The 12,485-nt window shown below is 45.8% G+C and overlaps 1 protein-coding gene across 1 annotated transcript; it reads left to right on the top strand.

The window, feature by feature from the left end:
- Positions 1 to 4,403: 4,403 nt before the first annotated feature.
- On the top strand, positions 4,404 to 9,260 carry LOC136653845 (vomeronasal type-2 receptor 26-like; the record flags this gene model as incomplete). Its single annotated transcript, XM_066630725.1, has 4 exons — positions 4,404 to 4,547; positions 5,144 to 5,566; positions 7,809 to 7,935; positions 8,386 to 9,260. Coding segments are annotated over exons 1-4 (1,569 nt in total), but the record flags the coding sequence as incomplete, so codon positions are not given.
- Positions 9,261 to 12,485: the final 3,225 nt, after the last annotated feature.

Here is a 12,485-nt window from a genome sequence, read left to right as displayed (position 1 = left end):
CTGTCCTTCAGCCAATCTTGGCAGGCAGCAAAAAATTCCTGCCCGGCCCCAAACGGCGACCAGTTAAACTCAGACTGCCTCCAGGGTGGGCGGGCGGGCAGGTATTCTCACAGTGCTCACGTGCAAAAAAGGAAGAGGGCTGGGTCTCATGCCCTTTTAAAAGGTCTGCTGTAGCTGCCAGACCCAGCCCCTTTCTCCTCCCCCTTGGAGAGGGACTCTTGTGTCCTGGCCAGGACGAACAAACTCCGATCACCTTTTAATTGGGCGATCGGGAGGTCCGTGATGGCTCCCCCGCAAGATGCTGCCACCGCCCTGTGCTCGAATCCACACACACACACACACACACCCCACTCATGGGATCGCTACAGAGCCTCGCACAACTCCAGGACTAACCAAGGAGGGCATCTGAGGTTTCCCCGCATGTTTGACCATGTCTGGAGTCTCAGTAAGGCTTCTGCGTGGTCCTGGAGGCATGCAGAGCTTTGCATCTGGCCATTAGCCCTTTTCAGTGAATGGTAGGTTGTCATGAATATGTTCAGTTCAGGCCTAGTAGCATTGCAAGGCCTGAACCAAGCTAAAACAGTAACACAGAAGTGGCTTGCCTTTCCTAGCTGCCAGGATTTACAAATCAATGGAAGGTGATTATGTAGCACCTAGGCAGCCAGAAAGACGCCCATCAAGGATGGAATGCACCTGCTGATCTCCAGGGGGGAGGGAAGAACTGAGAGGTGGAACTTCCAGCTCCACTTCTGGAGGACAGGGTCTTTGTTCCTGGTCTCTTGGTGAGAGAGGTGGTGGGTGCACATCCTGCCCCGACAGGACCATGTGGCCATAGGTAACTGGCCTGAGGATCTACTAAAGAAGCTGACCCAGGTGAGGGTTACAGAATAATAGAGTTAGCCAGTTAGCTTTGTTGTTTTCTGCTGATATGTTTCCTAGAAGTTTTTAAAGCCTCTAGCATTTGCTGCCTTTTGTAACTTTTGTAACCCTATATTTAATAAAGTAGAAAATCTTTTTACCATGTTGGTTCATTGTCTGTTGGGGACAAAGGTTCAGAATCCTGCCTAGCCGTTCAGCAAGCTACCAAAAATCCTCATTGTGGACTAGAAACTTGAGGACTGAGACTTTAAGTAAAGAAAGTGCTCAGTGCCTACAAGGGATATAGTTAAGCCTAGAGGGTCTCGGTTTCCCTGGACGGAGGCACTGGCTCTTACAGGGAGGTGGCAGTACTACTGAACAGGGATCTTGAGGGCTCTAGGGTTCAGAACCAACAACTCTGAGCACCCCAAACCCTGGGAGTGAGACCCAAGGGTACGACATAGGTCCACTACTGCTGGCTAAAAGCCACAGATGTAAATCCAAGCTGGTAATCTGTGGTCACTTCTTCCTCCTATTTCCACTGTTCTCATGCTAGTCTAAATCAAAACTGTTCAGAAACTTCAACTCAATAGCCATCATGCAGTGAGTTTGATCCCTGGCTGTATAGCCAACCTTCTTGAGTTTTGCAGAGAACTGAGCGTGTTGGAAATGGCAATTCTCAACCCTGTAATTCAGATAATTATACTTATCTAGCTCCAAAAGTCCCATGGCTAACCCGAGACCATAAACAGAATTCAAAACAGAAACAGATGAATCCATCCCTGGAGCTGATGAGGCACTCCATCTATGAAGGCTGGTTCCAAAGCAACCTGTCAGCTACCAGCTTCTTCAAGGTAAATAGGAGACAGGCAAGGAAGGATCAACCGAAAGTTTGAGACTCCAGGTGGGGAACTGGGTGCAGCAGTGTCTTGGTTTTAGGAGCCTCTTTCAAGACTGATTCTTGTGGCGATTGCGCAGTTGGTGTGTATCGCACAACAAATATCGACCGGTTTAGCTGTGGACAAGAACTGCGGGCAGATGGCATTGCTGTTGCTCCTTTTGCTGCCTCATGTTTTCTGCAAGCACCAGGACTACCAATGTGGCTGGAGGCCAAGGTCTCCAACTCCTATTGAGGCTTCTCCAGATAAAATACCGATTGCTGAATTTGTCTCTCTTTCCCTTAACCTTTGGGATGCGTTCCACTTTAGAACACGACCACTTTTCTCACAAAGTGGCATGTAAGTAGTTCCTCAGTGTGTGAAAATGGACATTCTCAATATTTCTGTGAATAGAAGGGGGAAAGTCTTCATTATCTTTGACCTCGTTATAATGGGGCCATTTAATGCCAATGAATCCAACTGCATTCCCCAATATAAACACTCCATTAATTGTAATATGAAAAAATATTGTCTGAACTATATCAACCAAGGCTCAGAGAATATACTGACAGCACAATCCTATGCATGTCTGCTTAGAAGTAAGTTCCATTGTGCTCAACTGGGTTTACTCCTAGGAAAGTGTGTATAGGATTGCAGCCTTATTGTGCACCGTACACTGGTCAAATTTCAGAGGAATCAGATGCGGAGCGTTTGAGATGCAGAAGTTTAAAAATGTGCATTGACTTTCAATATCATGCAGTGATGGCTAGATATGTAGTTTCTGGAAATGCTGAAGCCAGGGGTTCTCTGCTCTCGTTTTTGCTCAGTTTCAGACTTTGCTTCTTCCCTCCTCCTCTTCCCTCCTCCTGGCCTCCACTCCTCCCCAGTCTAGAGTCTTCTGCATTAGGGCTCCCGTTTCTCCATTGCCATCCTTTGCAGAACTCGGGACCTTGGTGACCACTCCTTGGTAATAGCCCTCTTCCCCTCTCAAACTCCCCCAGTCTCTAGGGCAGGGGTGTCAAACATAAGGCCCAGGGGCTGGATGTGGCCCCTGGAAACTTTTTATCTGAACCTCAGGCTCTCAGCTTCTGAGGTGTTATCACTGAAAAGGCGGTCCACATGAAAATTGGGCTCTCCCAAATCTTGAGATATGATCAAGATTTGCGTACTTTCTCTTCTGTCATTTGCAGTTAATGAGTTTTTATATGAGAATAGGGCCTGATTTCTGACCATTAGTTGATTAACGATGTCACTTTCTGCTAAATGACATCACTTCCGGCCCTCAGCTAGAGCCTTGAATGCTAACTTCGGCCCTCTGTATGAAACGAGTTTGACACCCCTGCTCTCGGGTGCCTGCCCTCCTCTCTACATCAGGCCACGCCCATTGCCTTGTAGTGTTCATCTCTTTCTCCTTCCTGCTACCACTGCCCCACCTTCTCTTCCTCTGCCCTTCTTCTCATCCCCCCTCCTTCTTTTCCTTTGCTTCCCCAATGGTGTCTGTCCTATTCTTGCCTCTTAGCCTCCACCTCATCCTTCTTTCCTTTCCAATGATGTACCAATGTTCTAAAGCAGGAGTGGCTGACCTGAGGCACATGTGCCGCTAGTGGCACGTGGACACTTTCCAAGTGGCACTCACAAAGTCGCCATGCATTTCTGAAAAACATGTAAATCATAACAAAGAAAGCATTGCAGCAGTTGAGGGTTTGCTTGCTTCCTCTGCAACTCCTTACACAGCATGCCCCCAGTTTCCAACACCATAATGGGTCCATTCAGGGCAGCCACGCCCACTCCTCTTGGTTTGCTCTAGTTGGAAAATGGGAGAAGGGGAGGAAAAGAATGACGGACAGGACAGAAAACCAATAGGGCGGATGCCAGTGAGTTGCATTCCGCCAACTGGTGGGTGACTTTCTTACCTGAGAAGGCCGGTATTGGTAGAGCACTGAAAAGGCAAGGGGTGGCTGTAGAAGGTGGCAGGGATGGAATGGGGTGGTGCCAATGAGAAGGTGGTGGTGCCAACCAGAGATGACCAACAAGATCAGCAAAACCCAGTTCGGCAAAGATCACATCTTCAGAAAAACCATCTGCAAAGAGATCCTGGCTAAGATGATCTCTAAGGACTGGGCTGGACTCAGGGTTGATGCAGGCCACCTTTCTGGTCTCAGTCAGATGACTTTAGAAATCACCAAACAGCACTCCTAGCCTTCTGGCTTTGTACCTTCTGGCCCTGATAGATATACTGCCCTTAAATTTGGAGGCTCTAATAGCTCTAATCTGTCATGGTAATCGCTAAAAGTAACATTAAGGTGGAGTTGCACACTGAAGATTCTCTGCATAAAACATGGCATGGGTTATGCTGCGGGTTGGCCATCCCTGTTCTAAAGGATCAAAATACAAAAGACCTACTATGAGATATTAAGTACTACAAAACCTCAGTGCCTAGTAGCTATACCTTAGTTCAGAGATACTGTGCTTGTCTACACGTACAAGGTCTAATATTCAACGAGCATAATTCTTTACAGCTTAGTACCTCAGAACTTCCACCATGTCTCTGTTTTTTGGTTTGCCATAAGTGAGATCAACACAAATTCCAACCTTTTACCCAACAACTCACTGAGTTACACAATCTGCCTAAATGCTTTCAATGAAAAGGGATCCTGTGCTGGCACCATGGATGTTCTTTTCTCAGGATTTCAGAATCCCCTCAATTACAATTGTGGAATGAAAGTCCAGCTAAGGGCTATCATTGGAGGACTCACCACTTATAACGCCAGGCAGATGCCCCACATTGTCAATCTCTACAGGATACCACAGGTATGTGCCTTCATCTCTGTGTATATTTTCAAGCAATGGAAAAGTTAGGGAAGGCAAACATGCTGTATTTCTACGTATGTCTCACCCAGATTGATGGGCCAAAAGACTCTTTTGTGCTCTCTTTGCTTAGCATTGGTCATTCATGTTTCAATCAGGTTCTAATTACACTTTGCATGAGAATGTGTGCATACTGGGTATTAGAGTTAGGTTGCTTTCTAGTTAGAAAACCAGAAGCTAAGCTCTTCTGCTACCAGCAATGTGTCAACTGGTAGTGTTCATAACATGTGCCAGCCTTCATTTTGTTCACTGAGGGGAGGGGCAAAATTGGAGAAATTGGTAGTAAAGAAGCAATGGGCAGGGAAAACCCTTTAAAAATTTTAATTGGACTGTGACATGTGGCATTGTGCATAAGGTATAATTAGTACTCCAGTAATCCTGTGCAGACTACAGCATAAGAAGTCTCCACAACATTTGCTGGACAATGAAACACAAATTGAAATCAAACTTCTATTGTGTCACACATCAAGGGACACAATTGCTATTTGCAGATTGTGAATGGTTCTTAGCTCTGAAAATATCCCTTGCATTCCCTTCAGCTCAGTTACGGCTCCTTTGATCCGGCATTAAGTGACAAAACTCAGTTCCCCTCCTTATACCGGATGATCCCAAATGAAAAGGCTCAGTACGATGGGATTGTGCAGCTGCTTCGGCATTTCGGACGGACCTGGGTTGGCCTCATTGTCTCAGATGATGACAGCGGAGAGATTTTTGGGCGGATCCTCAAGTCCAGGCTCCTCCAGAGCCACATTTGCATTGCTTTTAGGGAAGTTGTTCCAACGCTCAAGTCCTTCTGGGGAGAAATGGAAAAGCAGATTCATGACCAACTGGAACGAACACGTTCTACCATCTCCTCAGCCAAAAGCAACGTGATTCTCGTTCATGGGGGGCTTCGTTCCATGGAGAGTTTACGCAAGATTCTATCAAAAAGTGAACATGATGAAATGAAACCAATAGAGAGGGTTTGGATCATAACAGCTCACTGGGATTTCTCTTCTGTATTCCATCTGGATCTATTCACACCACAATCTTTCAATGGCACTTTGTCCTTTGCACTCCACACAAATGAAATGGCAGGATATGCAGATTTTCTTGAGACATTATATCTTAAAGAATTTCATCAATTTGTGTTCCAGCTTTTCTGGTCCAGTATCTTTTACTGTTCATTGCCTTTAATTGGTCAATATATACCAGCAGGAAAACGCTGCACGGGGAGGGAAAAGATGAGCAGCCTCCCCAAGTCCATATTTGAAACAGGAGTGCCTGGTCATAGTTATGGCATCTACAATTCTGTTTATGCTCTGGCACATGCACTCCATGCCATAGATTCATCGAGGTCAAAACAGAAATTGATGGGAGATGGAGGTTCATGGGACTTAAGGGATGTTCAGCCGTGGCAGGTAGAGTGGATTCTCCTATTAATTCAGTTTAATAAGAAAGGTCATACAGGTCCAGCCTTGTTATACATGGATGTTTTATACACGGATTTGACTCAACACAAATGGCCACTGCAGATGAGAAGTAATGTGCTGATCCCTGGAGAAGGGGAAAAACGCATCCCTTTAAATTCAGTTTAAAAAACTGACCAGTCCTTTAACAATAGCCTCCTTAATGAGAGAAAGAGGGAGGGGCAGCTGGCTGACAATCCATCAATCCTTCTCTCTCCAGAGGACCCCTCCCTTCCCCCTGAGCATGTGAAAGAAAGGTAATCACTTTGCATTTGTGAAGGGAGGGATTGAGTGAAGCACCTTTGGAAGCCCTTGCAGGACGAATGAGTGATGGATTGTCTTCTTAATTACTCTAATCTTACATCACAAAGGTCAGCAAGGCTGTTTTTAAATCACCAGAGCAAAGAAACTTGGTTTTTTGCTTTGATTTGCTATATTGCATTTTTTACCTTCTATGTGAGTGCTTGGAACAGAACCCACGCAAATAATGAGGCTCAACCTGTAAGTGGCAAGAGTACCTTGCCCTACTACAAATATTACCAGCACCCTCTCTCTTTCCTGCTGGTTTCACATATGGCAAAAATGGAAGTGTTTTCTCAGTAATTTAACTAGCACTGGGAAAATCATCTTAGGTTTTGTGCAGTCCCCTTTCGGGCGCAGTCCTAACCAACTTTCCAGAACCAAGATAAGGGCGATGCAGCTCCGAGGTAAGGGAACAAGCATTCCCTTACCTTGAGGACACCTCCATGACTGCCCCCAACTGTAGCATATGCCCCACTAGCTCAGCCATGTCAGTGCTGGAAATTGGTTGGGATTTGGGCCTAAATTAGTTTTCTCTAATGAGTCATTTCTAAGAAGACTACAGGGTGGGCCATAATTTGGACAAATTTGGTTGGAGTTTGGGAGTGTGCTTATGAATGTCATCCAGGACGTGGTGCATTTCCCCCACAGTCCGATCACTGATTCTCAGGGCATTCTTATGCATGTCTACATTTACAGGAATGTTAGACTGAGTTCAGATGGGGTTACTTCCAGGCAAATGTGCCTCAAATGGCATCTAATAACTATAAACATTCCATCACTTTACAGTAGGTTTGTGATGGCTGCTGCCAGGGCCGAACACTTAAGACTAGTGCTGTGGCCCTGGGGATAGGGCCATTAACTTATGCGCGAATGTAACAAATCCAAGAGTTTCAGGGAAGTTGCACTAGGTTATGACCACTGAAAGCAGCTCATTCACATTTTTCTCACTTCCAAACCAGCTTCACTCCTTTCTGAAAAATGTTCACTTCAACAATAGTGTCGGGGAAGAAATATTCTTTGATGAAAACATGGATTTGGCAGCTCCATATGATATCATGAACACAGTCACATATCCCAATAAGTCCTTTCATAGAATCCGTGTTGGATGGATGGACCCCTGGGCTCCTGCAGGAAAAGAGTTCACCATCAGCAGAAGTGCCATAGTGTGGAATCACAAGTACAGCCAAGTGAGGATTTCTATTATCTTCCTGAATTGTAGAATCCACAGCAGAAAAAGATCAGAGGAAGGTTGTGCTCTGACCCAGAACCCTCCATTCTCAGTGCTATTTTTATTTCAGGCCCTGTTGCACCATGGTATTTTGAGTGTCACAGAGACTCCATCAATCCCTCTTAGAACCTCCGTGGGTAAATAGGTTGAACTCAACATGACAGAACACAGGAAGAAATGGCTGGTTTCAGGTTCTCAATGTGATGCTTTTCTACTTGTTGATAGATGCTTCCACAATCCACATGTGTTGACAGTTGTCCTCCTGGACAAAGCAGGATTGTTCGTCAGGGTGCCCAAGTGTGTTGCTATGACTGTGCTCAGTGCTCTGAAGATAGCATCTCGGTCCAGACAGGTAAGTAAAAGAGTACAAAGTGACATCAACTCTTGCTGCCTCCACGCCCCTGTTCCTCCCCCTCTTCACCCAGTTTTGCCACTAACCACCTCTCCCCACACACCCTCCTATCCATCACCTGCCCCCACAGCTACCTTACTAGGTTCTGCAGGGTCTGTTTGGCTGAGCTGCAGCACTGCTGCCTCATGACGCAGCGCTCATAAAAATGGCCACCAATGGAGTGCTGCCTGCTCTGTTGGCCGCTATTTTCCAAAAGTGGATGCACCTTCCACCATCGTAAGAGGCTTCACGTGACAGACCAATCCTGGTGATGAAAGGCTTGCTATAATCCATAGAGCATTATATGACAATATTTAAATAACGGTATGTGGAAATATAACTAAATAAAATCACAAACTGTATGCAAGTTCTCCTGTACTATATTTGCATGAATTTGCTTGTTATTTCCAGATGCAGAAGAATGCCACAAGTGCCCAGAAGATCACCACCCAAACAGGAAGCAGGATCAGTGCATCCCTAAAACTATAACTTACTTGTCGAGTCAAGAGCCTTTGGGAATTACATTGATTTCCTTGGCTCTCTTCTTTTCTGCAGTCACTGGAATAGTGATGTGGGTCTTCATTCAACACCACGATACTCCCATAGTCAAGGCCAACAACTGGAGCATCACCTGTGCCCTCCTCTGCTCTCTGCTGCTTTGCTTCCTCTGCTCCTTTCTGTTCATTGGCCAGCCTGGGAGGGTGACCTGCCTTCTCCGCCAAAGCGTGTTTGGCATCATCTTCTCCATTGCTGTTTCCTGCGTGTTGGCCAAAACCCTCACTGTGGTGGTGGCCTTCATGGCCACCAAGCCAGGAAACAGGATGAGGAAATGGGTAGGGAAGAGGCTGGCAGTGTCAGTCATCGTACTCTCTTCTCTGACTCAGAGTGGCATCTGTGCAGTGTGGCTGACCACGTCTCCCCCCTTCCCAGAATCAGACATGCGTTCTCAGCCCACTCAGATCATAGTGCAATGCAACGAAGGTTCACCCACCATGTTCTACACTGTGTTTGGCTACATGGGCTTTCTGGCCATCATCAGCTTTGCCGTGGCTTTCTTTGCCAGAAAACTGCCAGATACTTTCAATGAAGCCAAGCTGATCACCTTCAGCATGCTGGTGTTTTGCAGTGTCTGGGTATCATTTATCCCAGCCTACTTGAGCACCAAGGGGAAATACATGGTGGCCGTGGAGATCTTCTCCATCTTGGCCTCCAGTGCTGGATTGCTGGGTTGCATCTTCATCCCTAAAGTCTACATTATTGTACTGAGGCCTGAATTGAATACCAGGGAACAGCTAGTAAGGAAAAAGGATTTTGCTACTTGACTGAACTTCTCTTTCTTCTTACTTGTCTCATTATTTTCCCCCTCACTTTTATGGTTTGTCTTTTAAAAAAATTGTTAAGTCCAACTACTTTGATGTTTGTAAAACACTTTGGAACATGCATGCATTTAATACATTAGAAAAGGTTCCTCATATGTCATTTTTTTGCCCAATTATTGTTCCAGCAGAGCCCTGCTCTTAACTTGATGAAAAAGAATGTGTATACACACACAAGCAGACACACACACACACACACACACACACACACACACACACACACACACACACAGAGAGAGAGAGAGAGAGAGAGAGAGAGAGAGAGAGAGAGAGAGGTTGATTACCCCTTATCTGGAATTCCAAAATCCAGAATGTTCCAAAGTCTGAGTCTTTCACATGCTGACAGGACCTTGGTGGGAGTAGCACAAGACGTGCCGGGGCACAACCCAGCCAGGGAAGCCAGGCAGCACAGCACAAGTGGGAGGCTGCTACCAAGCAGAGGATCCTGGCCATGCTGCTGCAACCACTGGCATCCCATCCCTTTGCCACCAGGCTGCCTCCCTTTAGCCCTGTTTGGCTACAGTGCTCTTCAACCTGGTCAATGGACAGCCATTTCAGCCAATGGGAGTGAGCCTTCTGGGTGTGACAGGGCCAAACAGCTCCCATTGCCTTCAGTGGCATCTCCTTTCGTTCAGTTTCACGCAGGGTTTTTGTGATGCACAGGCAGCTCTTTCACACTGCTAAAATGACACTGGAAGAATCATGATCCTGATATAAAGTCCATCTTTCTTTCCATTAAACGTGATTTAGAAGAGAATTTCCATTAATATATAATTTCAGTGTAAGTAAATTGTAATGAGTCTGGCATGTGTGTCTTGAATCAGTATTGCTGGGTAGGTACTAAAGGCCTGGGTGCCTCAAAAAAGCCCACTGCTGATCCTGGAGAGTGCCTTTGGGTGGTAATGGCAAGGGGACTTTAATGGGCCCAGCCGGGCAGGAGATGCTCCAGGGTGGGGAGCTTGCAAAGGGTCTCCTGAAATAAAGACAGGCAGCTGGTAGCTTCAAAATACAGTGACACAGAAATGTTTGCACTTCAACAGATTTGTTGGTCTTCAAGTGGTGTGTGTGTGTGTGTGTGTGTGTGTGTGTGTGTGTGTGTGTGTGTTATGAGATAGAGGCTGCAATCCTGTTGACACTTACCTAAGAGAAAGCCTTGTTGACTATAATGGGACTTACCTCTGAGCTTCCTCAACCCCCTTTTCTGATGTTATTGAGAAAGCATTATTGGCATTTGATGGAATTAAGCATGGAGTCAAGATGGGATAGCTTAAAAGGGGAGAAAAGACAGAAGCTGGCTCTCTCCTCCAGCGTAAGATTCAGCACTGAAGTGGGAATTTATATGTGATAGGAAGTAATGTCCACTGCAGGCCATGCTTGAAACTGATATATGCATTATTTAATAAATTGTGGCAGGTCCATGGCCTTATAATTCTAGTATGGTTTGCTTCACCTCATTACAGAGCATGAGCCCACTGTACTTTAAGCCATGAGTCAGACATGAGTCAATGCAATTCCTCTCATAGTTGCTTAGCATTCACTCCATGGTATAATTTTATGTGTGTATCAGTGCTCTCTGCTCCAATAGCAAGTTTTTGAAGGGTACATCTGCTGGAGTAGTGTTTTCTCTGAATGTAAGAAGAAATACACTGTTTAATAATGAAGGAATACATTTCTCGCTTTAAAAATATTCGTCTCCGACTAGCTGAGCTATGGTGCTTTTGAACCCATGTTGAGTGATAAAATTCAGTTCCCCCTTTTCACCCGGATGATTCCAAACGAAAGCCTTCAGTATGCTGGAATTGTTCAATTGCTTAATCATTTTGGATGGAATTGGATTGGCCTTTTCATACCAGATGACGACAATGGAGAAAATTTTCACGGAACACTGAGACTGAGTCTCCTCCAGAAAAATATTTGCTGCTGCACTGGTGCTCTGCACGCTTAGGATTGGGCCATCAATTTAGTGGGAAGAGACCTCACATCTTAAGTATCTACAAGATTCCACAGGTACTTGCGATCATCCATAGCTTCAGGACACACAGCCCACACTGTACCCAGTGCTGGGATTGAGCAGGCTGGAGGTTTCTTCAGTGTAAGAGAACGTTTGTGGCACTAGGTTTGCAACACCCAGCACCAGCTACTGCACTGGTGCTCTGCACGCTTAGGATTGGGCCGTCAGTTTAACGGGAGGATTCCACTGGGGTTGGAAGGCTCTTGCAAAGCAGGTATTTTCCTCTTGCATACCTCTATCTCTGTTTTAAATGAGCCATGAAAAGCAGGAAAACCACTGGCAGCAATGTGCACAGAAAAGGTTTTAGCAAGCACCCCTAACCCCTTCTTGTTGCTCTGCAACTAAATCTCACCTTTATAAACTGCTTTTGGGGGGAGGGAGGAAGTAATTGAGGTTCTGAGACTTTCATTTGCAGATAACTGAATTAGATCATTGGTAATCCTTTCCTGAGAACCATATCACAAAGCCCAGGCAGCCCAGTCCTAACCTGTGCTGGAGCAGGCAGGCCAACTGGCCTGTGCTGTATCCAGTGCAGGTGAGGAGGTGGCAGTGGTGCAACTTGGAGAAAACAAATATCTATCCCCTTACCCCATTTCATGCACCACCACCATTCTGATCTATGCCAGTGAAATCTGGCCAAGTTGATCACCTTCAGCATGTTGGTCTTTTGCAGTGTTTGGGTGTCCTTTGTCCCAGCATATCTGAGCACCAGGGGGAAATACATGGCGGCAGTGGAGATCTTCTCCATCTTGGCTTCTAGTGCTGGGCTACTAGGATGCATTTTTCTCCCCAAGTGTTATATTAATGTTCTGAGACCTAACCTAAATACCAGAGAGCACCTGGTAAGACACAAACATCTGCAGCACTAACTAATGTTCCCAGTTCATCACACACCTCCCCCCTCTCCGTCTCTATTTAATCCTACGGACAAGTTGTGTCTTCATCATAGTTGGAAAATAATCTAGTACGTCTCAAGTAATCACCAGTCTGATCAGTATTTTACACTGGCACCCCCGAAAGAAGCACACGAGACACAGGCTTGGAATGATTTAAACTTTATTAATAAACAACAAACCTGCAGCAGGGAGAAATTTTTCTGAAGTCCCCCAGCATGCTGCCATCTA

This window comes from Tiliqua scincoides, chromosome 5 (assembly GCF_035046505.1).
Source record: "Tiliqua scincoides isolate rTilSci1 chromosome 5, rTilSci1.hap2, whole genome shotgun sequence".
NCBI classification, from domain to species: domain Eukaryota; kingdom Metazoa; phylum Chordata; class Lepidosauria; order Squamata; family Scincidae; genus Tiliqua; species Tiliqua scincoides.
Note: the sequence above shows the minus strand (reverse complement) of the source record. Positions and strands in the feature narration are given on the sequence as shown.